This window comes from Prunus dulcis, chromosome 6 (assembly GCF_902201215.1).
Source record: "Prunus dulcis chromosome 6, ALMONDv2, whole genome shotgun sequence".
NCBI lineage: Eukaryota > Viridiplantae > Streptophyta > Magnoliopsida > Rosales > Rosaceae > Prunus > Prunus dulcis.
The window spans coordinates 1,927,329-1,954,629 of NC_047655.1; the positions used below are offsets into that span (position 1 = coordinate 1,927,329).

Consider the following 27,301-nt stretch of genomic DNA (forward strand, 5'->3'; position numbering starts at 1 on the left):
TTTCCAAATTTAGATTTTTGTGTCTTTGACCCGTACTCCATTGCACTGGAGTTTAGGCCCTAAAAACTGGTTTCTTGAAAGAGCATTGCTATTTGGACCACATTCTTTCCTTTTTGTTTGAAATCTCCATTAAAAGTGGGACTTGAATTACAAAGATGACTCTTAGTTTTGTATAAAAAGTGGTCAGTAAGATGGTCAATAAATATGTTTCAAATAAACTCCATTCTTCTTGAGAAAATAAAAGTTTTGAGAATTGCGTGTTTGCTTTATGTGTAGAGCCCAGTCTATATCATTGCAAGCTTGTTCTTTGCAGAAGCCTAGCGTGCACATAAATGGTATTCTTTGAGAGAGAGTAAAAGGAGGCAAAGAAAGATGACGGTCTACGAAGATGGCGACGGTGAAACCAAGTCTCATTCCAAGATCCATGTCAATGGTAAGTCCCCCAAACAATTACTTAGAAAATGTTTTTATTTTCATTCTATATATCATCGTTATGATAAAGATATATGGGCTAAATATCGTTGATTGTTGAAAAATGTAAAAATACCATATTAAAAGCTTGACAAAAGTAAAACGGGATGAATCCACTGAAAATAACGCCGAAACATCTTGTGATCAAACGTCACACAGTTAGTTGGTGAAGTTAAGAACACTATCTAGTAGTCCATTGATTTGTCTCTCTGAAATCTTAAGCTATCATTTTAGCTTTCTACTTTCCAGAAATTCAACACTTTATCAATCAAATCTACAATTGATTAACTGATGTTGTCAAACATTTGTTGATGCAAAAACAGATGATGAAGTGGACGACAACCCAATTGAGCAAGTTAGGCTAACAGTTCCAATCACAGATGACCCATCAGAGCCAACCATGACATTTCGAACATGGGTGCTTGGCCTGTTATCATGCACCACTCTTGCTTTTATCAACCAGTTTTTTGGGTACCGCCAAAATCAGCTCTTCGTTTCTTCAGTGTCTGCCCAAATTGTGGTCCTCCCTCTTGGCAAGTTGATGGCTGCGGTCCTTCCAACAACACAATTTTCAGTCCCCTTCACAAAATGGTCTTTCTCATTCAATCCGGGGCCTTTCAGTATGAAGGAACACGTTTTGATCACCATATTTGCAAACTCTGGATCCAACAGTGTTTATGCAGTTAACATCATCACAATTGTCAAGGCTTACTACCACAGAAGTATTCATGTTATGGCAGCCTTCTTGTTAGCTCACACCACTCAGGTAAAAAATTTACATTCGGGAGAAATGCTAAGGACAATTGCCCGCGCACAAGCAAGTGGATGGTTGCCTTATCAGTTGTTGATGCAAGTTAATTCACCATGCATTAACGGTTGATAGTCACCCACTGCGCGATAGTACTGACACTGCAGTTAAAAAGATTACATGCATTTACATTACCACATAAATTTTTCTGTGTATGAAATCTTTTCAGATGCTTGGATATGGATGGGCTGGATTATTCAGAAGATACCTTGTTGACTCCCCTTACATGTGGTGGCCCAGTAATTTGGTTCAAGTCTCTCTATTCAGGTACTTTAATTTAATTTGTCAAATTGAAACAATTTTAGCTAATTAGTCCGTAATACCGTACTACATTATAATTACTCAATCTGCAATTAAAGCTCTGTGTTTTTTATTCCCTCTCCACCAATATTGCTTATATTAAAAAGAATAATTCATCAATATTTTATTTTCTTCATGTTTATTTCTCTTTCTTGTCTTGTATATAATTGTGAACCACCAAATTAATTAATTAATTAGTTAGTTAATTTATAATGTGCATTAATGGCAGGGCATTGCATGAAAAGGAAAAGAGACCCAGAGGAGGCCGTACAAAGATGCAGTTCTTCATCATTATTTTCACAAGCAGCTTTGCTTACTACATTATCCCAAGTTTCTTCTTCCCCTCCATAACAGCTCTCTCCTTGGTTTGCTGGGTATGGAAGGACTCAATCACAGCCCAGCAGATTGGTTCAGGGCTGAAGGGACTTGGAATTGGCTCTTTTGCCCTTGATTGGTCCACCGTTGCTTCCTTCTTGGGCAGCCCCTTAGCCTATCCTGATGTTGCAGTCATTAACATGTTGATTGGTTATATTGTGATCTTTTACATTGTTACCCCCATTGCCTATTGGACCAATACATATGATGCTAAGAGGTTCCCACTATTTTCCTCTCACACTTTTGACTATGATGGCCAAACCTACAACGTCAGTCGAGTTTTGGATGAGAAAAATTTCAATATGAATTTGAAGGAGTATAACAGCTATAGTAAACTCTACCTCAGTGTCTTCTTTGCCTACACCTATGGATGGGGCTTTGCCACTCTCACAGCTACTATTTCACACGTTGCACTCTTTTATGGAAAGTAAGTTTTTCTGGTACATTCACTCTCGAGTCCCAAGTCATATGTTAAACGTATGTACATTAGTATCAAGTGACCGAAATCAAAACCTAATCCAACACCAGACGTAAAATATAATAGAATGAATCTTATTTACGTATGACAATCTAATTTCCTAAACTCTATGATGTTTCTTTTACATCTAAACTAATTAATAAATATTTCATTGTTTTCTTCCTCTTTGTTTGACATCATGCATCATGAGCAGAGAAATATGGCGACTGTGGAAGAAGACGACTAGTGGAATGAAGAATCAGCTTGGAGACATCCACACGAGAATAATGAAGAGGAACTATGAATCAGTCCCTGAATGGTGGTTCCAAACCATCCTTGTTTTAATGGTTGCTCTTGCCATCTTTACTTGTGAAGGTTTCGGCAAACAGCTCCAACTTCCATGGTGGGGAGTTTTACTAGCTTGTGCCATTGCACTATCTTTCACCTTACCCATCGGGGTTATTGCGGCCACAACAAACATGGTATGATTTTGGTCATTTCATTTGTGTACAATCGTATCGTACCTACTCTTTTGTTAGATTGAAAACATATACGTACATACATGAATACGCCTACGAATATCTACTATATGTTCAGTATTCGGCATAATTCTGTTTTAAAGACTCGTAGTAATTTTTCATTTTTCATTTCAATATTTATTGTGCAGCAACCAGGCCTCAACATAATTACAGAGCTAATTATCGGGTATATGTACCCAGGGAAGCCTCTTGCTAATGTGGCTTTCAAGACCTATGGATATATCAGCATGTCACAAGCACTCATGTTTCTTGGTGACTTTAAATTAGGTCACTATATGAAGATCCCTCCTAAGGACATGTTTTTGGTGCAGGTAATTATCAAGAAAACTCCATTTGTTTCAGTTGTTTTTCTTATGTCCGATATAATGGAACATACACATGCAATTTCCCCTTTTGTATGTTCAGTTAGCTGGAACACTGGCAGCTACAAGTGCCTACTTTGCCACATCTTGGTGGCTTCTGACAACTGTCGAGAACATCTGCAATCCGGCAAAGTTGCCAGAGGGGAGTCCATGGACATGTCCTGGTGATGATGTGTTCTACAATGCTTCAATCATATGGGGAGTCATAGGGCCACTCAGAATGTTCACTAGCAAAGGAATCTACCCAGAGTTGAACTGGTTCTTCCTCATCGGCTTTTTGGCACCCATTCCCGGTTGGCTGCTCCATAAAAAATTCCCCAACAAAAAGTGGATTAGGCACATAAATATGCCTGTAATCCTTGGAGCAACAAGTGTAATGCCACCAGCTAAAGCCGTAAACTATTCGTCATGGTTTGCAGTTGGAATTTTCTTCAACTTATTTGTTTACAGAAGGTACAAGGAGTGGTGGGCTAGGCATAACTATATCCTATCAGCTGCTTTGGATGCTGGAGTGGCCTTTACTGCTGTTATCCTATATTTCGCCCTCCAATCCAAGAATATTATGGGACCAAAGTGGTGGGGTCTGGACCAAGATGATCATTGTCCATTGGCTAAGTGCCCCACAGCACCAGGGATAGTGGCCAAAGGGTGTCCAGTTTTTTGAGATTCGTCAAAATCCTCTTTGAATGTATGCCCATTTAATTTTGCATATCTTAGCTGAGTTTTCTAGTTTCGATGATGATGAAGAAGATGTAGCAGCATAGTTATTTAGTTTGAATAAATTAAAAGGCAGATTTTAGTCTTGTGCAATTAAATAGTTTGTTTATTTTTCATAATTTGGAACCAGAGAAGCAAGCATGCTTTGAAACTGAAATATGTTGCATATAATCTAAAATTCAATGTCTTTGAAAATGATGTTAGTTGAACTATATAATGTTCTTCACTAGGAGTCTAGATCCTCCTACCAGTAATCCCTGCAGGAACAAGAACCATCTTTGAAACAATGGAAGCGGTTCCGGTCACGCACGACTATCTCTCTATTAACAATTGCTGATATAAGTTTGAAAGCAGCATGGCAGTCCTCACAAACACGAAGATTCTTCATAATGCGAATTGGTGTTCCAGGTCCCGTGTTCATCAACCCAAAAACCAGCGCTAATTTCTCGCTATGGCGATAGAGAAATTTTTCCTTCTGATCCTCTTCCATGTCTAGCAGAACAACTGAAGTGTTAGGCACATAACCCTTCAGCCTCATTTTTACAACTAGTTTCTCCCACATTTGGAAGATCTCCTGAGCTTGAGGATGGGCTTCATCCCCAGCAACAAACTCATGAATCACCCCATCTACTGTGATTGAACTCCACCCAGGTGTCTTCTTCACCCCTCGATCCCTCATTAGCTTTCTCACTCGCGCTGTGTCTTCCCACCTTTGTGCTTCTGCATAAATGTTTGACAAAACCACATAGTATCCATCATTAAGTGGATCTAATTCAGAAAGGTGCTTTGTTGCTTCTTCAGCCAGTTCAATGTTTCTGTGAACTTTGCATCCACCAAGCAGTGCTCCCCATACAACGCTATTCGGCTTGATAGGCATGTTAGTAATAAACTCATAAGCCTCTTGAAGGAGCCCTGCCCTACTCAAAAGATCAACCATACAACCATAATGCTCAATTCGAGGAACTACACCATAATCATTAGTCATGCTGGTGAAGAATTCACGACCTTGAGCCACAAACCCAATGTGGCTACAAGCATGCAAGAGTCCAACAAAGGTTACATCATTCGGATCCATGCCTGTCTGAATCATCCTAGAGAAAAGTCTCAAAGCTTCCTCAGCTTGTCCATGCATGGCAAGCCCTGCAATCATAGCTGACCATGACACAACCGTTCGTTCTTTCATCCCATCGAAAACTGTACAGGCATCCTCCAAGCATCCACATTTGACATACATCTCAATCAAAGTGTTGGAAATACGAGCATTTCTGCTAAACCCGCTTTGGTTTGAGTACTCATGAATTCTCCTACCCAAACCCAAGTCACCCAAATCAGCACAAGCCGCAAGAACAGCCACTACAGTCACCTCATTTGGCCTCACACCAGCCTCTTCCATCTCCAAAAATAGACTAATAGCCTCCTTAGGTTTCCCGCATTGGACAAACCCTGAAATCATCAAAGTCCATGACCTCACACTTCTTTCGGGCATCCGTGAAAACAAATCATAGGCTTCCTTAATATCACCCCTCTTTACCAACTGGGTCATCATTATATTCCATGTCACGACATCTCGATGCGACATTTTATCAAACAACAACCGAGCGTCCCGCACTTCACCACACAAAGCATACAAATTCAAGATCATATTCATCAAAAACAAATTCGACTGAAACCCAAGTTTCTCCACATAACCATGCAAAACTCTACCATTGGAAACATCCAACAAACGCGTACACGCCTTTAGAACAAAAGACAGAGTGAAACTATCAGGCAAAACATGAAAACTCTGCAACTGATAAAAAAGCATAACTGCATCAATGGGATCTTTGCCTTCGGCGAAGGCCTTCAAGCACGAATTCCACGCCAAAATCTCAGGGTTTTCGAGGTGTTTGAAGATTTTCTGAGCGTAAGAGAAACTGGGATTGAGAGAGCAGACGAAGGCGATTCGAGTGAGAGGGAGGGAAGTGAGAGGAGTGTTGGTTTTGATGAGGTGGGCATGGAGTTGTTTGAGCTCTAATGGGGAGCTGAAGTTGTGGAGAAGATGGGTTGTGAGGTTTTGTGAATTGGGTCTGTGAGTGTGAGAGTCTGTGTGGTTCAGAGGAGGAAGATGGAGGGAAGTGACAGTTGAAAGCATTTCAACTGTTCAAGATCGTTGAACTCAACGGTTAAGTTCTTTTCACTTTTAAAGCTTCGACCTTTGTGTATGTTTGTGTGGGAGCATATATATTTCGGCGAATAATGAGCGCCGCATGTGGAAAAGAGAAATTTCTTAGGTGAATTACTCTAATTAAATTCTATTGAATATATCCCTAAATTAAGGATCCGATTTCCAACAAATCTCTTTGATCAATTCCTATCATCTTTTTGAAAAAAAAAAAAAAAATCCTAATTAAATAAAGAAAATTCTCCAAGCAACACACCTTCATGCATGGAGTTTGAACACAAGGACAACCTCTGGATGAAAAACGGAATACATGAAAATTTATGTATTTAAAAACATAAGATATCATTTGCTTAGATTATGTATATAAAAAAATTATTGGTTTTCTACCTTCCTAACAAAATCCCTTTCACATTACGGTTTTCATGTAGATTTATTTGGCCATAAAACCCAGGTATAATCGCGTTCAGATTGTTGAACGACAAGCAACTTAACATTGTGCCAACAACACAGCATGGCATTGGCATCAAATACCACGCCTTTCACTAGCTGTTCAGTCAATCACAAATTTGATACAAAGAAAATATAACATTAGGCTCAAAAATAACATTTTGTTCCGATTCTACCAACATAAACTCCATTTCAAGTGATCAAGAAAAGAACATACTGAAATTCTTTAGTATCAAACATTAAAGTATACGAGAAGATAACTGAAATCCAGTTGTTTACGTCTCGAAAGTTTCTTACAAACAATAAACCAAGATTACGGTGAATCTGTCTGATTTCTCTGATAAGTCATCCCTTGTCATCTGAAACCCAGCATGAGAAACTGAGTTGAGCATGAAGCCATTTGTAATATTTGAAGAGTAGCACACATGCTGACAGCAATGCGAAGTTTACTTGAACAGTTCTGGGTTTAGCCAATCCCTGTACATTACATTTCCAGTCAACTACAATTTACTTATCAATATGAAAATTGGTTTAAAATAAAAGTATAATGATGTATCGCACTCACTTGCTAATGTCATCAAGGTGATCATCAAAATCTACAACATCCTGCCATTTTTCAGTGGAGACATAATCCAGTAGAACAACATTTGCTGATGGCTCCTTGATGGTTAACTGATTTCCATCAGAGCCGATTAACTTCCAAATCCTAGATGCATCCTTCGTGTAAAGCTGAATGTTTTTTTAAACGTTGAGATAGATTAGGAAAAAGAATTTCCAGGACAAATTACACTGAAATAAACAACCACATAATACGAGATTACACCAGGGGAGAAAGACTATCTATCCAAGCCCATTTGAACTTTAAAAATTAGATGAAAAAATAATGATTTCAAACTTGATGTTTTTGTTTGCCGAATAACATTAATTAGGTATTAACCAATTCCTTCAACAACTCTATTGAAATCCTTTCCGACGTTGTAAGGATACTGTAAGATGTTGAAAAGCAGCTCTCCAAGATGCACTGAACTGAAATTCTATTCAAAATTCTGACAGCTTTTAGGGAAAGGAAAAACCATGGAAAACATGAGTTTCCCACAAATAATGTAGAGCATAGATTAGCAATTAGAAAATTTTGATGTTTGTGCATATCCGCAGAAAGTAGGTGGATTCTGGCATTGCCAATTTCGACAAATAGCTCATGAAGCGGAAGAAACGCATGTATTGTTAATCCACACCAATAACTCCAATCTCCCCAAAGCAGTATTGTTAATTTATAGTTACTAGAAAAGCGAAGAAACACGTACCACAAACAAATCCCCTCTCATTTTGTTTAACTAATTACCATACTACAAGCAGTTCATACACTAAAAACACTCATACACCCATCATATAATATAATTAGACAAAGAAAATGATCAATGCTTCTTTCATTAAGAAAAAGATCAATGATTCTTCATACCCAAAAAAATAAAAAATAAAAAATAAAAAAACATATTAACCCGAAGAAAAGAAAAAAGAGCTAAAGGTACGCACCTGCATTACGGGGCTCCGGTCCTTAGTTCTTGTCAAAGCTTCAAGCTTCCTGTTGTCTAACTGAAAATGGATGAAAATACATAGAATAAAATTCCATATCAAACAAGCAGCAAACAAACTACAAAAACAAAGGTTCATGGACGAACGAATCACACACCAAAAGAATTGCGGCTTGAGGAAGGTAGCGATAGATGTGATCGCCGATGTTCTTGGCAATGCCGCCGAGCTCGTGATCGTCAAACCTTTCGTTGGCATGAAAATAGCCCACAATGCTCACTCCTTTAGCAGCATAGTGCTCCTCTATCTGACCCAATTCAATCACAACAAAAAAAATTAAATCTCTTTTCAAGAAATTCGAACTCTGTTTGTTTCGTGGGAAAATTCAATTTAAGATTTTGAAACCCTAGAGGGAGAAGTGTGATAAGAGAGAAAGGAGGAGGGTATGTGGGAATCACCAGGATGAGGGAGATCTCGAGCTGGGGAAGGAGGCCGATTTGGGAGTGGAAGAGAGGGACGGAGTCCGTTATCTCGACGGCATCGTTTTGGGAGGAGACGCGGCCGAGGAGGACGGCGTTGACGGCGGAGCTCTTGTGCTTGAGAGCGTGCAGCACCAGCTTTATGTAGGCATTCTGTGCGATCTCGTATCGTAACTCGCCACCCATCACTCACTGAGTTGGACTTCAGTTGCTGAATCGCCGGCTCAACAGAAAGTGAGAGAGACTGAGAAAGCAGAGAGTCCAATTTTTCAGTGTTTTTTTTTTTTTTTTTAAGTTTGGGGATCCAGACGATGTTCCACGAATGTTATTATGTAATGCTTCTAATATATCTCCGTCTCACGCGGTGTCTTCCTATTTTCTTTTTCTTTTTTTTTTTTCTTTTTTTTTTTGGTGTGTGGTTTCATTTTTGCTTAGATGTCATTAATTTTTGTTCTAGGGATGTTTTCTGTATCATATTAATTATATGGTCATAAAACAAAATATCAAGATCAATAACTAATGCATCAACCAGTTAATTATTGGTATTTCTCTTCTAAACGGTTTAAGTGACCTCAAATTCAAATTCCCACAAATAATAAGTAAATAAAAACTAAAGAAAATATTGTGTTATTTTATGATCACGTGATATGTACCATAGGAAGAGAGGTGTATGCATTCGGAATAAGCAAGTCACTCTCAACACCACGAAAAAAAAAATTCATATACTAATTATTTGAGTTACAAACCTCTACACTTTTTAAAGAAAGTTTCACTCAAATTCCTTAATTCAATTTCCTCTCCCAAACAATTGTACATAATCCTCTCACGGCACATTAGTGAATCGCAAATGGTTGCTATGCTTTGTTATTAAAAATTTAAAATCACAAATCACATGCAACGAGAAACGACTCGGGCAATTCGCATTTCCCAAATTTGCTCAAAAATTCTCTAAATTGCTTGTTTGAGAAAAGAGACAAAGGCTATCAACATGCTTGGAGACGTCGCTTAAAGCATCAATGTTTATATTGGTAGACGGAAATTATTCAACGACGAGAAAGACGGCCCAATTCACAAAAATTCAGCCACATTTAATCCTCTTTTTTTTGGTCTTTTCTGAATCTCGTCCTCAAGTTGTGCGACACTTTTCACGTACAAACTTGAGCATGCCAAGCATTCATCACAACAATTTTTGCCGCATTTGGGCCAAAACAAAAAGAAGGGGGGGAAAGGATATAACAAGGGACATTGCTACAAAATCACCAAAATGCGTGCCAGAATCATTTGGGAGGAGGGAGCCTTCGCTTCTCCGAAGTTGAAAACTTTGAGAAAAAAACAGGAGGTACATAAGCAATTTCTAAAATACAATCACAGCCAGTGTTTCAACTTGTACACAGAAGGCCTCAATCACCCAAAAGACACAACCACCAAAAAAAAAAAAACCTAGGAAAATAAGTCAAAGTCGTATTTGCACTTCACAAGATCGCCGTCAACAGCCAAACTGGAAAAATAGCCTTAAAGGGTACATCTTATATAATTTATATATCGTTTATAGATTCACTGATGAAAGAATATACGGGGATAAGAAACTGCAAAACATGATTTCAACAGAAAGCAGCACACGAATTAAAACAGTTACATACTGACTGACTGACAACAAAATTCAAGGAGAGAGATTGTTTCCACTTTGTGCCATGCTATTTTGTAGAGCGTTTAATTTATCAATAAAGACCACCTGTATTCCCAGAGTCCCATCCAAATTAAACTTGGTTAAGAGCAAACATCCGGGTAATTTATATTCTTCACAACTAATAGAAGAACCTTAACAGAAACACAAGTAAAAGTGCCAATGCCACAATGGTCATTGCTAGAGCTCTCAATTTATATCAATTCCTTGTTATCTTTTAAACTAATATTTCAAACTAAAAGACATTTCACTATGAACTCCATCATTTCGGACTAACTAGCAAAAGAAGACATTCCAACATGCACCAACAAAAAAAACTATAACACGACCAACTGCTAATGTAAACATCACAGGCTAGGCTAAGCAGATAATTAAATCATTAGAACATCTATCTAGATCACTAAGTAGATTGTAATAAACACCATAATAAGATGCTATAGTCTACAACATACTAAATTGAAATGAAACTACAAGACATCCATAGCAGACACCAAGTGCTTCAATCTTCAAAGTTTTTCTAAACCATACAACAGAGAAGTAGTCTAATAAACTCTTCCGACCTTAAAAGCTTCCCTTACTGCAATCATAGGAAATCTCTAGTAGTTCCAAGAAGTGCCTAAATGAGTGCCAGAAACAAATCTAAGCAACCTGTGCCAGACTTCTATGGCAAAGCTTAAGCAACTGCATCGAAAATCCTTCATTACTATCTTGCATAGGGAATGTACTCACTAGCGCCTTCTATATCTACCTTGCATAGGGATGGTACCGACTACTGCTACTATAGTCCCCCCTTCCATACGGTCCACCTGCTCCGCCATAAGTAGCACCAGGACCAGAGTCATATCCACCACCATAGTTTGAACTCCCGTAACTTCCATAGCCTTCACCACCTCGGCCATAACCACCTAAACCACTTGCACCATAACCCCCACCAAAGCCACCACCATAGGGTCCAAAGCGACTACTATAACCAAGGGAAGATTCACCTCGATAGCCACCTAAGCTACTGCTGCCAAAACCCCCATAACCACCGCCAAATTCTCCACTATCGCTACCATAACCATAACCATAACCACCACCATATCTACCACCAAGACCACCTGGTGTCCTATAAGGGCCAGGGGCAAACCCTCCATCAAAACCACCATAAGAACTGCCATATGCACCAAAGCCATCATTGAAAGAACGAGCCCTAGAATTGCTACCATATGCAGGAGCAGGTGATGGATTTGAGGCTTTCTTTGGTTCAGCTTTCTTGATCTCCACCTACAACAAAGCAACTTAGTTAACCTAGTTTATTTCGAAATGGAGCTACTGGGATCACCCTTTCCCGAGAAGATCTATACCTGTAACAACCTCCACCTAAAATTAGTTCCAGATCACTAAAGTGAATTATTAGAATAACTAATGAAAATGAAAGATAACAACCCTTTAATGCATAGATTTAACAAAACAGGAGAATGCAACAATTGATGCTCCATGTCAAAAAGGAATCTGTGTACATGCTGGTTACCCAGAGACCAACTAAACAAGCTCACCTGGGTACCCGCCATATCAATCATGTTTCCTTTAGATAACAACTCATCTACAACTTCCTCACTGTCAAAAATTACAAATCCGAAGCCTCGAGAACGATTGGTCTCATGGTCTCGTATGATCTGGTGTTCTACCACTTTCCCATACTTTGAGAAGAAACTTTTCATCTCCTCTGCACAAATTCACCAAGCCAAGTAAAAAGAAAATAACATGATACCGTAAACATGCTTCATTAAGAGTTGGAAAACATTTCAGTGTAAAACTAATAGTTTAACATCCTTCCAAGTTGTAATCACATAAAATGAGAATAAGATATTAGAGCATACCCTCAATGACTGATGATGGGATTCCACCAACAAATATCTTCTTTGTCTTAAAATCCTTTGATTGCCCTTGTCCTTTAGGAATTGTTCTCTTGATCTCAACCTGCTCAAATTTCATTCAGTATATAGTAATACCGCTAAAAGAAATACTAAGTTGCCTTTGACTAAGCATGTAGTTTTTGACATCACTATCAATTGGATAAACATCTTATATAAAATATAAAGCCCCAAAACGAGTAATAGCATCATCTATATAAAGCAAGTTCGTTCATAATAAACCACAGAAAGACAGAGTCATAAAGAGCTGCTTTACCTGCTTGCCATTGATAACATGAGTTTCCTCAATAACTGTGTCAACAACTGATGGATCGGCATACGTAATAAAACCGAAACCCCTTGGCGTACCCGTGAAGCGATCTTTCATTATCACTGAGTCCACTATCTCTCCATATTTCCCGAAGTGCTTGGCAAATGTAGCTATTTATTTGATTTGCACAAGCAATTAAAACAAAATAGAACGCAAAACATCAGTAACAAAACCATACCCACCAACCAAAATCCCATATCTCAGAAGATACCGCAAATAATAATTTCAATCCCATCTAAAGTCTAATAGAAAGACAACAAGTAGCCATAAGTAGTCCATATAACTCACTAGTTTTCACGCTACACATTTTCACCATATGACTAGAATTTAAATTTCTTTCTTTTCCCGAAAAAACAAAAAAACAACCTGGCTAAATAACTTTTCTGAATGCAATGGAAATGAAAAAAAAAATGTAGAATTTTCTACTTCAGAAAAAGAGCACTCGCCATATGTAGTGTCTTTTGCCAATCCTCCAATGAAGATCTTTCTGCACATTTCAAATCAAATATCACAACCAATTAGAAGAAAGGAAAAAAAGTGAGGAAACGCAGAGAGGGTCTTACAAAGGATGCATCCATGCTTGAATAACGATAAAATGAAGGAAACAAAAGGAAACCGAGCTAGAAAAGATAAAGATACAAAATTTTAACTTCTATTTTCTCAGATACATCCAATTTTCTCGAGAACCAAAAAGAAAACAGCTAATTTTGGTGTGTTAGAAGAGAGAGAGAGAGAGAGAGAGAGAGAGAGAGAGAGAGAGGAGACAAACCCAGGGCTGGCGCCATCGCCTGTGTGAGGATGACCGGCATTCGACTTCGAACCCATTGCGTTTAATATCGGATTTTCTCGGAAAATTTTGAGAAACGGAAAGTAATCAGCTTGGGAGATGCGAGCGAGCGAGTAGAATACAGATTAGGGTTTTGAACTTTTGAGTGGAGAATATTATTACATCATATATATATATCTACAAATATTGTATACATCGGAAATTTCAAATATGCCCCTAATGAAAAGGAAATATACTACGTACACCCACTACCACACGGGCGGATATGGCTTTCCGTTTCTGTCCATCGCCTTTTCTGTTCATGGTGAAAATACCAAACATATGGTCGCACACCGCTCTAGACTATATTGTATACAATTAGGGTTTGGGACTCGGTTTCTAGGAAGCACTCATGGTTACGCGTTTTTTATTAGAAGTTGCACAATAAAAGCAATACTAAAAATGCTTCTTAAAAAGTTACTCTATGATTCAAAATTATCTTTAAATATGTCTTTTTGTCAAACACCGTCATAAGTACTTTTAACGATTCTAGAAGCAGTTTTGAATGATTATCATAGGCCATTGAAACATTTTCCTTCTTTAGCTTTGCTCCTAGAACATTAAAGACTTTTTTAAAAAAATTCTTCAATATTTCAACTTATCATGGAAGTCTGTTTTGTTGTAATGATAATGAATCTTTGCATGTACTTTGTTTTTTTGTAGTAATTAGACAAAAGTTTATGTCATTATGCATTCAAATTGTCTTTAATACTGAGAGGAAAGAGGTGTGGTCTTGTTACATTGAGTAGTCAAGGCTTAATTGCTGTAATTGTCACGTATTGAATAAACAAAGTCGCATTTTATGAAAACAGGTGATCTTGTGAGATTTGATCCAAAAAAATATTGTATGAAACTGTCTAAACATATGCTCAAGAGTTGTACGTTACTTGTGTGTTAAGTTTGCTTGGAAAACCTTTCCTTTACTGAATTTGGCAATTACTCATTATCTCTAGATTTAATATGTTAAAGCAAGTAATCTCTTTATAGCCAAAACAAACAAAGATTAATGTCTCCCTCTAATCAAAGAGTTGTACTTTGTGTCTTAAGTCAATCTATTTGTTTATCTACCAATTTGGTAGGTTATTAATCTAGGGTGAATTAGTCAAGATCCATCCTATATGAACTTAGCAAAAAGAAACATACCAACTTTTATATGGAGTGCTGTGACAGATAGAAAACAATATTCAATCATGCATCCCATTGAAAATGATGGCCACACACGCTCATGATAAAACTTAGTTAAGCGTTTGGTTTGCGGAAATGAATTTATGAGAAATCAATCTTAATTTATTTTGTTAAGAATGAGAAATGTCATTTATAATGTTTATTAGTATTAAGAATGTGAGTTGGGGACAATATTCGTGTTGCTAGTAGTGGGACATGAGTCTGTTCCTCTAAAATCATAACATAGTATCAAAGCGGGCCAGTTGACTAGGCCCGAATCGAACCTAAACCCCCAAATGAACCCTAATCGAATGAACCCCAAATTGAACTCGAAATTGAAACCCCGAATGGAAAAAAGAAGTGCCTGCTTGATAGTCGAAATTATGAAATGAAAAAAACTTAAGATGGTTTCATAGTGTTCGGCAATCAATTCTCGAATGTGTTTGGTATTGTGTGATAGAGTGTATTAGGGGTATTAGGTGCATTTTTTGTAGTTAAATATAGTGTACTTAGTCAATTTTACATTTTGATTTAAATCTTGGAGTGTACTTAAATCATAGGATGTACTCAGTTAATTTTAGGGTTCGTTTAACAACATTCTTAGGAAATATAATTTTACATTATTTGCGATATTTGTATGTGCAATAATAGGAAACAAAATTCGTTTGGTTTTCCAATTGTATTCTTATTATAAATATGCAAGTAACGTTTGCATTGATATCTATAAATATTATTGTAATTTGTATTTGTTAGTGGGGGCAAATCAGTCATAACTTAATTAACGCTAGCCTTTTCATAGGAAACAAAGCGAAATCTAAACTGGGTGGAGTCTTCATTTCCAATCGTTTTCCCACACATCACGAAACTGTAACATGAAAAATGAAATAAATTGTCATTTGCACAAATATTTTCGAGCGAACCAAACAGCTCCTTAAAGCAGAGTGAAAAAATGTGGGTCATAATGTGGTGCACTAGATCAACATTCCCAACGAAAGAGAGATGATAATGAAATAATGCTTAATATACCACTTAAGTTATGTTGAAGTATTTGGGAACAATTATTAATAATTATATTATGAATTTTGAGAAAAATAATGTTGAAATGCGTCTAGTTTGACCATAGTTCTCGTTTAATCAATGTTTCGACTATCTTATAAAAAAAGGCCATGTTAGGGATATCGACCAACTTGTGTATCATTTCTTTAATAAAGGTGGAGCTCACCAATACAAATAGGTCCCACTTCTATTAGAAAAATGATATACAATATGGTCTTCCTAACATTTTCCATAAAAAATATTTCAATTATATTTCTTCTTGAAAAACCTTATTGCAAACCTTTTTTTTATTTAAAAAAACCCTAAAGCCTATGAATCCATAAAAGGAAACAAATTACCTATTTAAAAAATAAAATTACAAAAATATTCTTTCTTTTTTAGAATTACAAAATTATTTTAAAGTTACTTTAATCTCCAATAAAATACAAAAATTACCTATTTGTGCCGCTTTCTTTTCTTTAAGTTTCTCGACTCTAATTGATTCTTTATTCTACAACATGATGTTCTTGGAAAATAAAAGTGATGATTTATTTTTTATTTTAATTTTTAGAAATAATAAGATTGAATGCTAGAATTTAATCTATCCCACTTGAGTTAGAGGTAATTGTTAGAACTAGATTTGTAGGAAAGAAAAAAAAACTATTTAACCATAACCAAATGCAGTATTTGAGTAGACACACTAAGCATTTTAGTTGTTCATAGGTGTAATAGCAACTGTAAACTATATTAGTCATTTGTTACATGATTCATATTAATCAATGGTCGTGAATTCTTGCATACATTGTGACGCGTAAATATAAACCGTTAGAAGAATTCAACTAATGAATTAATAGTCATTTATATGATATCAAATCAAATATAAAGCAAAAGGCAGAGAATGGTGAAACATTCAAAATGCCAGAAATTGTCCTTGGTTAATGCAAACATTAAGAATTGAAATTATTAATTAAATGAGGATAATATGGTAAATTCACACTTTTTTATATTTAAAAAAATTAAAATTAAAAGAAAAATCAGTTAATGAATCCTATTTTTATGGAACACAACTACCCATTATCTTTTTTAATTCTAAAATAAATTTATTAAAAAATAAAGAATAAAAAAAAGAGCCTCTCGCACGCGCGAAAGCATGCGGAGAGGCTAGTATGATATCAAATGTAGAAGTCACAACAGAAAGTATCCTTTCGTGTAACTACCCCTTCATCGAACGTGGTCTATTTTCCTCACTAGCCTTTTTGGACCTCCCTAAAAATTTCCAATTACATCTAAAACCTTAAGAAAAAAGTATACTCTCTCTCTCTCTATCTCTCTCTATCTCTCTCTCTCAAGTCGCTCTCCGCTGTCACTGTCTTTCTCTCTCTATTTTCTTACCTTTTTGCCCTTTTTGCCCTTCAATCCCAGAAACAAACACAAATCCAAATCCCGTATCTCCCAAGGTTCCATGTAGGCTTGCCCACAGCCCAGCCCCATCATAAAATTTCCAAGTCCTTCACACACCAATATATGCTCACCAATATAAATAGAGGGCCCCTTTATTATTGAGCTGCCTCTCTCTCTCTCTCAAAGTCTCTCAATACACAAGACACAAAAAACACTCTCTTCTCTCTTTCTGTGTCTCAAACATAACATGAGCGGCGGTGGGGAGACTAGGGTTTCAATCCCGAACAATGTAAAGGAGACGATCCAGGACATCAGAGAGATCACCAAGAAGCAACACAGCGATGATGAAATCTACGCTGTGCTCAAGGAGTGCTCTATGGATCCCAACGAAACCGCTCAAAAGCTCTTGTATTTAGGTAAACGGATATATTTTCTGCATGTCAGTATGTGTTTGCATTAGGCTTTCGATTGATGGGTGTTTGTGTTGTGTGTTCTTGGTTGGGAGTTTTGTGGGGTTTGTTTTATTTTGGCCATGTGATCGGTGGTTTCTTATGGGTTTTGATTTTTCTTTTATGGGCTGCGTCTGCTTCTTGAGAAAAGTGAAGATATGAAAGAAAATTGAAACATTTTTAATCAATTTAAGAAGAGCACAAGCGTTAGCGTGGTTGAGAAGAAGCTTCTTTGGTTCTGTTTCTTATTTGCGTTCGGTTTAGTGTCTTTGTAATTGGGTGGGAGTCGGACTGTGTTTAAAGTTTGTGTTTTATGCTGATTTCTTTACTGAAAGATTTAAAATTCCGGCCCACAAAAGCTAAAAACTGAAATTTGGTATCCCCTCAACAAATATTGGTAAAAGGTAATGAGAATGGTAATAAATATGTTATTTTCTTCGCAGCAGTCGATATCGAAGCTTTGCAATTTAATTTGTCACGGTTCTTTAATAAGATTTGAAAGCCTACTCTGCCGAAGCTAAATTGTTGAAAGTGAAAGATCACTTGGTCTATTTTTCTGCATTGATCATTAAAATATTTCAATGATGCTGGTGCTTTTCTGTTGCTTACATTTATATGCTCGTGTGCGCTTCCAAATTTTGGTTTTTATGGGCTTTAATTCATTAGTTAGTTTCTTTTTAATCTTAATCTTGCAAAGTAGTTGTGAAGTCTACATTTTAGAATAGGATATGATATTATTTGTCATACAGTGCACCTTGGTTTTGATAGGACATTCTTATCAGTGGACTCTCTGACAATAAATTGGTTTATTTGTCAACTACTATCTATGGTTCCTGAAACAATTTTATGGTGACAAATTACTACATAACTAGGACCTCTGTTATATGCTTGCGACTTTGCCATTTAATTTATTCTGGTGTTTGGTTTTAAGTGATTGAAATATCTGGGATTCACAATTATCTTCGGCCGCATATAAACTTTTGACCTACATGCCTGAATCAGATTGCTCCTTCAGTTGTCTTACTGCAATTATCTTGTATGTCTTTGCTTGTGTCCTTCCTCATCATTGTTTTGTAGAAGTTGTCATGCATATTACTCATGCAGCATGTAGGCTCATGCAGCATGTAAGAAACACATACCATATCATGTAAGATTTGTGTGGTCTGAATTTCTGAAGATAATGATCATATTGTTTGGGTTGGCAGATACATTTCACGAAGTCAAAAGGAGAAAAGATCGGAGAAAGGAGGTAATATCTTGTGTTCTTCTATAATCTGAAGGAGGCTTTATCATCTTAATGTTGATTACGGTTTTAAATAATTGAAAGATGTCTTTGGAGTAAACCGGTGAACTTGGCTTTACAAGCTCGGTGAGGCTGTGAAACAAAATTATTTCTTCTCCATCATCCTTGTTTTACTTTTATATAGTTGGAAATGGAATACCTCTCAATTTGATGGTATGGATATATACAGGCCAGTTATGATTATTAATTTTCCATTTCATTTGATTTAAGAGTTTCATCAAATGACATTTTGAGTCCTGCTTGCTGTTCTAGTATAATAATGATTAATTTTGTCTATATCTTATTTTCATTTGCGTGCCCATCTGAAGTTAGCTAGGCTACTTTATAATTTAATGTTGTTACTGTTCCAGAACTTGAAAGGTAGAGCATCTGAAGATTCTAGAATGCCACCAGGCACACAGAGGCGAGTGTCTAGGGGTGGTGGCCAAGGGAATTATTCTTCCAGCATCTCTTCTGGTAAACTTTCAATCTGTTTATTACATATATTTGCACACTTAAGATTCAGCTAGGTCTAGATATTTTTGTATGTTTATCTTTTAGTTATTGTTTAAACTCAAAGCATTATAATCCTCCACATGTCCTCCATATTGGCCAGTTAAGATGTTCGTTTGACCCTGTTCCTTTGCTTAAAGGAATAACTCAAATATCTCTAACCCCTCCTGGTTAATGATAGCTGTAGTGGTATTAAGCGTGCTGAGAGAAACTGAGAATAAGAGAACCTCTGCAGACTAATTTTTTTAAATAATTTTTATTCTGTCAGTGACTGCTATGGTGTCACTATGTGACCTGCAAATAGAAAGGTGGGTTTTGTGTGAAGTTTTTCAACCCCTTGAAAGAACCTATAGATCACTAGAATGCTGATGGTTATTGCATGAAATCTGACTGTTAATCAAAATATGTAATCACTGATGAGATTAGTTGCTCCTCCCCCCTCTTTTTTTCCATGTAATCCATTAAATGGTTAGTGCCTATAATAAATACTTTGCTCGAAAGCATTTATTTGATTTGAACAGTGTCAGCAGATTTCAAAACCAAGTTTGTGCTGCAATTGTGAGGATTACTAATTTTTATTGATCTATGGGGTTCTGCTTTATGTTGATGTAAAGTTGCTTCCTATTGATATAAATTCCCTTTTTTGTTTTCCAATTAACTTTCAGATGCTGGTGGTGGGAGGAATGCTTCTGCTCGGAGGGAAAATGGGGTCAATCACGTTGCAGATAGAGGTTCTATGCCCTCTTCTGTTAAGCCAGTTATACAGAAAACGAAAAACATTGCTGCAACTTCAATGCCAATGTAAATTTTTAGCTAACTTTTTAATTTATGCCTTTTGTATCTATGAAGAACTGTTTTGTGTCCTAACTCTACTGCATGCTTGAGAACATTGGGTTTTATTTTTCCTCTTAATTTATGATATATATTTTTATCTCCAGAGCTTCAACTGGCACACCAAATGGGGTCCCAAACCTATCAAATGGGAGTTCTGTTCACAGTTCTGCCCCAAAATCCCCTACGAGTGTTGATAACAATGTTCGTGAAGGAGGTTCAGCTATAGATGCAAAGAAGTTGGGAGCTGCAGCATCTCGCCCTGCCGCTGTGACATCTACACCTACCTTTGGCTCACTGGATCATGAAAAGCCTGTGTCAATACCTGAACAGCTCCCAATTTCTGCTCCACCAGCATCTGCTTCCTCTGTTTACTCCTCTGCTTCAGATCCTGCTGTATCAAATCATGTTCAAGAAAACAAAAAAGGCTCTGTTGATGCTATCGGCTTGGAGTCGTCCAAGAGTGTGAAAAGGGCCTCCAGATCTGCTAATTCTGTGGTGGTGGCTGAAAAGAATTGGAATATTAAGCCTTCACAACCCCATTTTTCCTCAAATAATGATGATTCCTTGGCCAAGTTGCCTTCTAAAAGTGTTAAACAGTCACAGTTAGAGTCTGCTGTTCCTCTGAAAGGTATTTTAACATGTTACACACTGAGAGTTGACTTTTATTTCATGCTCTCAGATATGTGCATGTGTCGAAAGTTAAACTTAATTCATGAATGGAGTTTTACTGCTTTCCGTTTCAATTATGTTAGTCAATCATAGTTTGTATCCATGCTTGTGCTGTATCTGCCATTACTTTTATCAGCAGGTATTTAGTATCTGTTATTGTTATCCTTGTGTGTGCTCAGTAAATGTTATCAATTTTATTGCTTTTTTTAGTAGGTGTTTTCAATTTGCTTATGTTTCTTAAACAGTGGTCACACTGGAGGTTGCAACTAACGCTGTTGAAGCTACTTCTCAAGTGCCTCGTGACTCGAGTCTCTCAGTTGCAAAACATGTTACTTTTCCAAATCATATCCAAGTCCCTGAAGCTTTGAAAAATGTATTGACCTTTGGAAGTATTGATGCTACTTTTGGACCGAGAGTAGACTCTGTTAATGGTACTGGTGGTGATATCTTCTCTATTGGTGCTGTTGAATCTTCTCAGGATACTGATGAAACCACTAAAGAACCTTCTCCTAGGTTAGTGAATGCTGTTTTCTGTTTATATCTACTGTGGTTAGTTTAGTATATGAATTGTGCTTTTCTCTAATGCTTAATGATAAAAAAACATAACTTTGAGTAAGATATTTATCCAGATTTATAGTTACAGTCTCTCTTCCATAGCATAAGTTATTTATATTGCCTACTACAGGACCTTTGTATACTATGATTTTATTCTTTTGAGAAGTTTTAGTCATATTCTATATTTTTATTATTATGCAGCAATGATATTTTATCCTCACGTGTCCAAGGAGATTTTTCTGAGAATCCACCATCAATACCTAACGTACTTGAAAAGTCACTGCCTACAGAGGGTAATGTCTCTTCAAGTACAGACTCAAAAAGTGAACTTCCAAAGCAGGAGTCCCAGTTGCCACCAGAAGGTCCACAGAACCAAACTGCTCTACATGCCCCTAGCTATAATATTGGGTTCTTTCCCCCCATGCTAGGGAGCCAGCTTTTACAGGTGGAAGGGCATGATAATCAGGGACATGAAACACCCCGCCTTCCGAACTTTGTTGTAAGCTCTTTAATTATGTCTTATTAGTTATTTATCTATTAAGGTTGTCATTTTGTTTTCTTTGGCATATCAATGATTGGTTCTTGATTTGTTTAAACTTTGTGGGGACTATATCTTCATGTGTTAGTTGTTGACCTTTTCCATGGTAAATATAAGTGGTTTAACTTTTACTGAATGGACTTATTTAATAATTTGAAAAGTTTTCTAGTATTGATATATTCATTCAGTTGCCATATATTTATTTTAATATCTGAAAATAAAGGCACCATGTACTTTGTTGATTGTTAACGATGTGTATTGACATTGCTATTGTATTGCGCATATTACTCTACAGGAAATACATGTAGTTAACCAATGTTGAGTAAATTTATGGTATCCATCAATAATTTCATATCCAAATATGGAGAGGACTAACATAGTTCAATTGTACTCCGTCAGTTACCAAGAGTAAATTTGTATGTGCTTTGCAACTTTCTAGAGCAAATTTGTTTGTAGTTGTATTTTGTGAGTTCCTTAAGCATTAGATCAATATCCATTTTACTATTTTATGTTTCTGATCCGTGTATTTCGTATTGCAGGGTGGAAATTCTGCTGCTGCGCCTAGCCCAAACTCAACTCCACCACTGCCAAGCTCCATACCTGTCTCTCAGCAGTCAGTTCCGCTTTACAGGCAGACTTATCCCCCTAATTTCTACCCATATGGCCACTATCTCTCTCCATATTATATGCCACCAATACACCAGTTTTTAGGTCACAATGGCTTTCCTCCACAACCTTCAGCTGGGAACGTATTTCTACCACCACCACCTGCGGCAGCTGCTGCTGGGGTTAAATTCCCTCTTCCACATTTCAAGACTGGGGTGAATGCTGGAAATCCAACTCAATATAGTATTCAATCTGGTGGTTCATTTATCAACACCCCTGGTGGTTATGCTCCTGGTTCAGCAGTTACATCTGGAAGCTCTGTTGGTAATGAAGATCTTGGAGCATCTCAATTGAAGGAAAATCATATCTACACAACTGGACAGCTGGTTGGTCTTCATTCTGTATCTTTAATTGAAGTTTTAATTCCCTTGCATGCTAACAAAGCTTCATCATATTAGTTGTTCTTCCCTTGTTTTTCTTATAAAGTTCTTTGTCTGCACTAGCTAATAGAATTCCTTTCCGGTGATTTTTTTTGCAGACTGAAGGTTCAACTGTTTGGATACATGCTCCGGGACAAGATATGTCCAGCTTGCAAGTAAGCTCTATGTACAACCTTCCTCAGGGGCCACGTCTCACCTTCTCGCCCATGCAGGCTGGGCATGGCGGCATGGCTGGAATTTATCCACCTGGGCAAACGATTGCTTCTCCAACATTTCTGCAACAGTCTCAGGCTGTGGCTGGAGCTGCTGAAACTATAGGACCACAGTCTGCTGCTTATCAGCAGCCTCAACATACACAGATGACTTGGAATTAGGACTTTTGATTTGGCAGAACTTTGCTGAGTGACGACACAGAAACACATCTTCTGAGGATCGAGTTAAACTGGGAATCTGATATCTGGCATGTTTTGAGTGTAAATATGAAATGCTGCCCAGACATTTTTGGAATATCATCTTGACCATCTGAAGTTGAAAGAAGATAGGTTTGGGTTTTTCCATGGTTCATCTTTTATTGTCTTTTGCTTTCCTCATCAATTCTGTAGCGCCTAGCCTCTTAGTAATATTTTTTTTTTTCAAAAAGAAAAATCTCTTGGTTGAAAATGAGTATTTAGCTTTGAAACTTAGTAATTCCTTTTAAGATGTTATAGGAGAAGTAAGAGAAGAGGATGATAGAGTAGAGGTGGGATTTTCCAATTTTTCCTTTCCGATGTCTCACCTGTATATTAATGATAGCAAAGAATGTCGTATTATACGGTTGTAATTGGTCTATGAGAATTGGCTTCTCTGTTTGGTTTCATTCGACAATTGTTTTTCGCTACCAAAAATTGCAAGAAAGTACAGAAATTTTTTTTTTTCGAAGAGTGCTCGTTTCGTAATTGCTATCATTTTAAAACTAAAATTTACCAGAAAATGAAAAAATTTAGATGGCATCATACTTTTCTCAGTGTGAGGATGAGTCGTATGAGTTAAAAATTCTACACCAACCAACTTGGCCTTAAGCGATTGGTGTCTCTTCCCCGAAAAGACGGAAAAAGACTCAAGATTAAACAAATCCATCATGAGTAATGCAATAAGGGTCACGGGGTGGTTAAAATTTTTGTGAAGACATGTTCTTAGGCTCAAGAGAGGCTTCCATATGATATTCACATTTTATTGATTAATAATATAATCACTTATAGGAGTGAACAGGATGATAGAATAAAGGTGGACCTCACCAATTTTTGCTTTCTGATGTCTCACCTGTTTAGTATGACAGAGAATGTTTAATCATAGTGGTAACTGGTATGCAAGGAGCTTGTAATTCAAGTGGTTAAAGACCATTTCATGTGTTCGATTTCCGCCTCACGATATCGCTTGCATAAAGAAAAAAGTTGTAATTGGTGTAAGAGAATTTCCTTTTCTATTTCGTTTCATTTGACAACTGCACGAGGAAAAATGGTTTGTAAGCCTGCTTGGTTTAGAGTTTAGACAACAGTAGTTGTATCTTCTCTACATCTCAAACACACTAAAATGGTTTGTAAGCCTGCTTGGTTCACACAGCAGTTGTGGGGTTGGTGGTTTCCTCTACATCTGACTCTACACTTTCTTCGTTGGTGGCTTTTGGTTTTAACGTCGGTAAGCTTTGCTTTGGGAGCTGCATGCTGACATTGTCTTGCGACTTTTGCAGGTTTAGTGATGTGTAAACAGACATTCCACAGAGGGCTGCAAGAGCCCCGCAAATGCTCACAAACCCCGGATCCGAATTAAATATAAGATAGCCCCCTAGTAGTATCACACAAGTCTTGAACTGTCCAAGAACAACATGTGAAGTCGCTGAGGTTGCCCTGCATAAACAGAACAAGAACTAGCCACTTCAAGCCTGCTCCAGTGAGGTAAAATGAAGTACAAAAGTTGTCTTTATGACAAGAGACTCACCCAAGTGCCAGAGCTCCAGACCACTGGAGGAGAAAACCAAGGAGTGCTGATATAAGAATGGCTGTTGTGTTGTTGAAATCCCATTGGAAAAGTAGAACTCCTGGTGGATCCAACCATGGCATCAGAGCTAGTAGGAAGAATATTGTGACCGGGGTTGTCTTCCACATCAGCCTACACTTCCACATCAGAAACTGTCATTCTTTCTTTCTTATAGGGTATATTATTTGACCGATTTGCTTCACTAAACATCTTTAAGGAGGAAGTATTTAAAGAAAGAACTCTAATTCTTACGCGAGCGCCGTCCAATTGGCTTGCTGTTGCAGATTAGACCATAAAATTTTGTTTATGGCACTTGGGACTATCCATGCAATTGCAATTAAAGCACCAAACACATTGAACTCTACGTCTGTTACGGTTGCTATTGCCACACCTGCTGAGACAACAGCTAGAGCCAAAACCTGCACAACCATGACTTCCGATGATTATCTGCATAGAAATAGGAAATCGAAACGAGAACAGAAATATGGTTCTTTGAACCCGAAAAAAAGGTACGAAGGTTAGCAAAAGAAATGGGGCAAAAGTATTTTGACCCACCTTGTTAAAAGAAATGGTTTTCCTGAAGAGAATGAACTCAGCAGAAACAATGGTAGGAGTGACAGCAATTTTAGCCATCTGGTAGAAGCCAACACTGCAACAAGCAGAAAGGTGAGGAAGCCGAACAATGTACGTTTGTAACAAGTTAACATACAAGATGAAAGAAAGCTAGCAAGGAAGGACCTGTTATGCTTTAGGCTTGTATTGGCAAGACCCGAGGCAAAAGCCATGACAGCACCTAAGGAGAAGATAGAAGAGAAAGGAGTAGTTCTAGACGGAGGAGCAACTGGAAGAATTGAAAGTGTCTTGAAAATGGCAAGAAGCAACCATGATGTCACATAATGGATCAATGTGAGAAAGATTGGGAACTTAAATCCAACTCTCCCCATTACCTGGAAGCAGAAATGCAACTTAAGCATAAGATTGTTAAACAAAATGATTAAAATCAAATGGAAAATATTCCCAACAAAAAATCTTATGGACCCTGTAAAATTGCTAAAGCATACTAACTAAAAAAAAGAAGGTAAGAAGAGAAGGACAAGGCTCTGACTAGTTTGTTTGCCAGGATAATCCCCACAGAGACAATGAAATTGAAGGTCATAGCCACCACTGGCCCACAAATCCGTTGCTGTTGGCGCTTGGCGCCTTCTGACGTTCGAATTTCATTGTAGATAGAACCTCTGAGTTCTTCCAGTGCTCGACCTGATAATTATGAATATCAGAACTACAAGAACTTGAAGAAGTAGGAAAGATAATTTTCATTTTGTGATTTCCAAAAGGGTTTAATACACACACATTTTCCTTGCTTTTATCTATTTAACTAATTTGCTTAACGGAATTGAAAACACAACATCAAGAAATAGCATCTTGCTATGGTGAGCCCTGCAGATTGTTTCAGTATTCACATGGACTGAGAAAAGAAACAATTTCTTGTATACTATCAAACAAATCAAAGCATTCAGGCAATAAAACCTCTTTTATTGATTTATTTATATGTAATAAAAACTTGAAGCTATCCAAATTATCTTGGTTCAAAAATAAATCAGAAAAAACATTGTAGTTCCAGCACAAACAGAATGAACCAAGTTCAGCTTCGACATCTCCACAAGCAATACATATCAAAAGGGAAAACCCAGATACCCAGAAAACAGTATTCATATTTTCATTCATTAAAAGAACACAAAATTAAAGAGAAGCCATAACCACAGTACATTACAAAACAGAGCCAATCAAAAAAGAAATATAATCATATAATGATAATGGTGATGATGCAGCTCACAGAATGCATGTGTTGTCAAACCTGCTTCTCCTGCATCACTGTCTTTTCGTTTCACAAACTTCTTAACTTCGTTTCCCACCAGTGAATCCAACAGCCCCATATGCCAATGGTCTAACAGAGGCACCAATCAATGGGATCACGTAGCCATCAAAATCATCAGCAAAACAAAAAGCAACCCATTAAAAACCACTTCTCCACAGAAGATGAAAAAGCTTCTTTGAATGTTGTGAAGGAGGAGAAACTTAGTTGCATTGCATTAGAGTCCTTCAATCCTACAAACACTCAAAATGACTTTTTTTTTTTTTTCTTTTTCTTCTTCTTTCTTTTTGACAATGGAATTAAGAATGTACAACAAAAAATAATAATAATAATATTGAATATTGAAGAAAAAGGAGTTTGCTATGTTTTAGGACATCTTGCTCAGTTTGCAATGTTTGTGAGCTCCAAGGTGGGGAGACAGGCAGGTGAGAATAACAGTCTTGACGGGTGTGGAACTTCTAATTGATGTAGGTTTCCTGGGAAGTTAAGGAAACATGAGAGAGATTTGTATGATCAACAAAGAAATAGTCAAAGATTCAAGTACATG

General features: G+C 37.2%; 6 protein-coding genes across 6 annotated transcripts; 2 read left to right on the forward strand and 4 right to left on the reverse strand.

Annotated features, from left to right (window-relative positions):
• The first annotated feature begins 372 nt into the window (after window positions 1-372).
• Window positions 373-4,065, forward strand: LOC117633280 (oligopeptide transporter 1-like). Its single transcript, XM_034367016.1, has 7 exons — window positions 373-433; window positions 795-1,237; window positions 1,449-1,546; window positions 1,809-2,381; window positions 2,626-2,893; window positions 3,079-3,261; window positions 3,356-4,065. The coding sequence occupies exons 1-7, from the start codon at window positions 373-375 to the stop codon at window positions 3,974-3,976; spliced, it is 2,247 nt and encodes a 748-aa protein (XP_034222907.1). The 3' UTR covers window positions 3,977-4,065.
• A 105-nt stretch (window positions 4,066-4,170) lies between these two features.
• LOC117631879 (pentatricopeptide repeat-containing protein At5g48910-like) lies at window positions 4,171-6,208 on the reverse strand. The gene has a single exon (XM_034365205.1). It carries the CDS (start codon window positions 6,158-6,160, stop codon window positions 4,274-4,276), a length of 1,887 nt encoding a protein of 628 aa, XP_034221096.1. The 5' UTR covers window positions 6,161-6,208; the 3' UTR covers window positions 4,171-4,273.
• A 547-nt stretch (window positions 6,209-6,755) lies between these two features.
• On the reverse strand, window positions 6,756-8,975 carry LOC117632790 (ER membrane protein complex subunit 8/9 homolog). Its single transcript, XM_034366360.1, has 5 exons — window positions 8,626-8,975; window positions 8,328-8,474; window positions 8,171-8,230; window positions 7,203-7,366; window positions 6,756-7,114 (listed from the first exon to the last, which is right to left on the reverse strand). Exons 1-5 carry the CDS (start codon window positions 8,830-8,832, stop codon window positions 7,084-7,086), a joined length of 609 nt encoding a protein of 202 aa, XP_034222251.1. The 5' UTR covers window positions 8,833-8,975; the 3' UTR covers window positions 6,756-7,083.
• Window positions 8,976-10,769: 1,794 nt separating this feature from the next.
• Window positions 10,770-13,569, reverse strand: LOC117631585 (heterogeneous nuclear ribonucleoprotein 1). The gene is made up of 6 exons (XM_034364822.1): window positions 13,326-13,569; window positions 13,003-13,043; window positions 12,503-12,666; window positions 12,193-12,292; window positions 11,869-12,038; window positions 10,770-11,596 (listed from the first exon to the last, which is right to left on the reverse strand). The coding sequence occupies exons 1-6, from the start codon at window positions 13,379-13,381 to the stop codon at window positions 11,075-11,077; spliced, it is 1,053 nt and encodes a 350-aa protein (XP_034220713.1). The 5' UTR covers window positions 13,382-13,569; the 3' UTR covers window positions 10,770-11,074.
• A 3,571-nt stretch (window positions 13,570-17,140) lies between these two features.
• Window positions 17,141-23,724, forward strand: LOC117632231 (GBF-interacting protein 1-like). The gene is made up of 9 exons (XM_034365668.1): window positions 17,141-17,398; window positions 18,637-18,680; window positions 19,085-19,190; window positions 19,892-20,027; window positions 20,165-20,688; window positions 20,975-21,242; window positions 21,486-21,783; window positions 22,362-22,814; window positions 22,967-23,724. The coding sequence occupies exons 1-9, from the start codon at window positions 17,230-17,232 to the stop codon at window positions 23,240-23,242; spliced, it is 2,274 nt and encodes a 757-aa protein (XP_034221559.1). The 5' UTR covers window positions 17,141-17,229; the 3' UTR covers window positions 23,243-23,724.
• Window positions 23,725-24,261: 537 nt separating this feature from the next.
• LOC117631581 (nucleotide-sugar uncharacterized transporter 2) lies at window positions 24,262-27,066 on the reverse strand. The gene is made up of 7 exons (XM_034364816.1): window positions 26,737-27,066; window positions 25,987-26,138; window positions 25,620-25,828; window positions 25,437-25,530; window positions 25,134-25,300; window positions 24,843-25,013; window positions 24,262-24,751 (listed from the first exon to the last, which is right to left on the reverse strand). Exons 1-7 carry the CDS (start codon window positions 26,813-26,815, stop codon window positions 24,460-24,462), a joined length of 1,164 nt encoding a protein of 387 aa, XP_034220707.1. The 5' UTR covers window positions 26,816-27,066; the 3' UTR covers window positions 24,262-24,459.
• Between the last annotated feature and the right edge of the window lie 235 nt (window positions 27,067-27,301).

What these genes read in the sequence shown, in the direction of transcription:
- LOC117633280 (XM_034367016.1), top strand. Translation starts at nt 373, where the DNA reads ATGACGGTCTACGAAGATGGCGACGGTGAAACCAAGTCTCATTCCAAG. An exon ending in TGTTAGCTCACACCACTCAG is followed by an intron (nt 1,238 to 1,448) that starts GTAAAAAATTTA and finishes AAATCTTTTCAG; the next exon opens with ATGCTTGGATATGGATGGGC. An exon ending in TTGCGGCCACAACAAACATG is followed by an intron (nt 2,894 to 3,078) that starts GTATGATTTTGG and finishes TTTATTGTGCAG; the next exon opens with CAACCAGGCCTCAACATAAT.
- LOC117631879 (XM_034365205.1), bottom strand. Translation starts at nt 6,160, where the DNA reads ATGCTTTCAACTGTCACTTCCCTCCATCTTCCTCCTCTGAACCACACA.
- LOC117632790 (XM_034366360.1), bottom strand. Translation starts at nt 8,832, where the DNA reads ATGGGTGGCGAGTTACGATACGAGATCGCACAGAATGCCTACATAAAG. An exon ending in TCGAGATCTCCCTCATCCTG is followed by an intron (nt 8,475 to 8,625) that starts GTGATTCCCACA and finishes GAATTGGGTCAG; the next exon opens with ATAGAGGAGCACTATGCTGC. An exon ending in ACCGGAGCCCCGTAATGCAG is followed by an intron (nt 7,367 to 8,170) that starts GTGCGTACCTTT and finishes AAAAACATTCAG; the next exon opens with CTTTACACGAAGGATGCATC.
- LOC117631585 (XM_034364822.1), bottom strand. Translation starts at nt 13,381, where the DNA reads ATGGGTTCGAAGTCGAATGCCGGTCATCCTCACACAGGCGATGGCGCC. An exon ending in GGCAAAAGACACTACATATG is followed by an intron (nt 12,667 to 13,002) that starts GCGAGTGCTCTT and finishes TCAAATAAATAG; the next exon opens with CTACATTTGCCAAGCACTTC. An exon ending in CCCATCATCAGTCATTGAGG is followed by an intron (nt 12,039 to 12,192) that starts GTATGCTCTAAT and finishes GAATTTGTGCAG; the next exon opens with AGGAGATGAAAAGTTTCTTC.
- LOC117632231 (XM_034365668.1), top strand. Translation starts at nt 17,230, where the DNA reads ATGAGCGGCGGTGGGGAGACTAGGGTTTCAATCCCGAACAATGTAAAG. An exon ending in GCTGCAACTTCAATGCCAAT is followed by an intron (nt 20,028 to 20,164) that starts GTAAATTTTTAG and finishes TTTTATCTCCAG; the next exon opens with AGCTTCAACTGGCACACCAA. An exon ending in GTCTGCTGTTCCTCTGAAAG is followed by an intron (nt 20,689 to 20,974) that starts GTATTTTAACAT and finishes TTTCTTAAACAG; the next exon opens with TGGTCACACTGGAGGTTGCA.
- LOC117631581 (XM_034364816.1), bottom strand. Translation starts at nt 26,815, where the DNA reads ATGGGGCTGTTGGATTCACTGGTGGGAAACGAAGTTAAGAAGTTTGTG. An exon ending in ACAAGCCTAAAGCATAACAG is followed by an intron (nt 25,531 to 25,619) that starts GTCCTTCCTTGC and finishes TGCTTGTTGCAG; the next exon opens with TGTTGGCTTCTACCAGATGG. An exon ending in GCCAATTGGACGGCGCTCGC is followed by an intron (nt 25,014 to 25,133) that starts GTAAGAATTAGA and finishes GTGGAAGTGTAG; the next exon opens with GCTGATGTGGAAGACAACCC.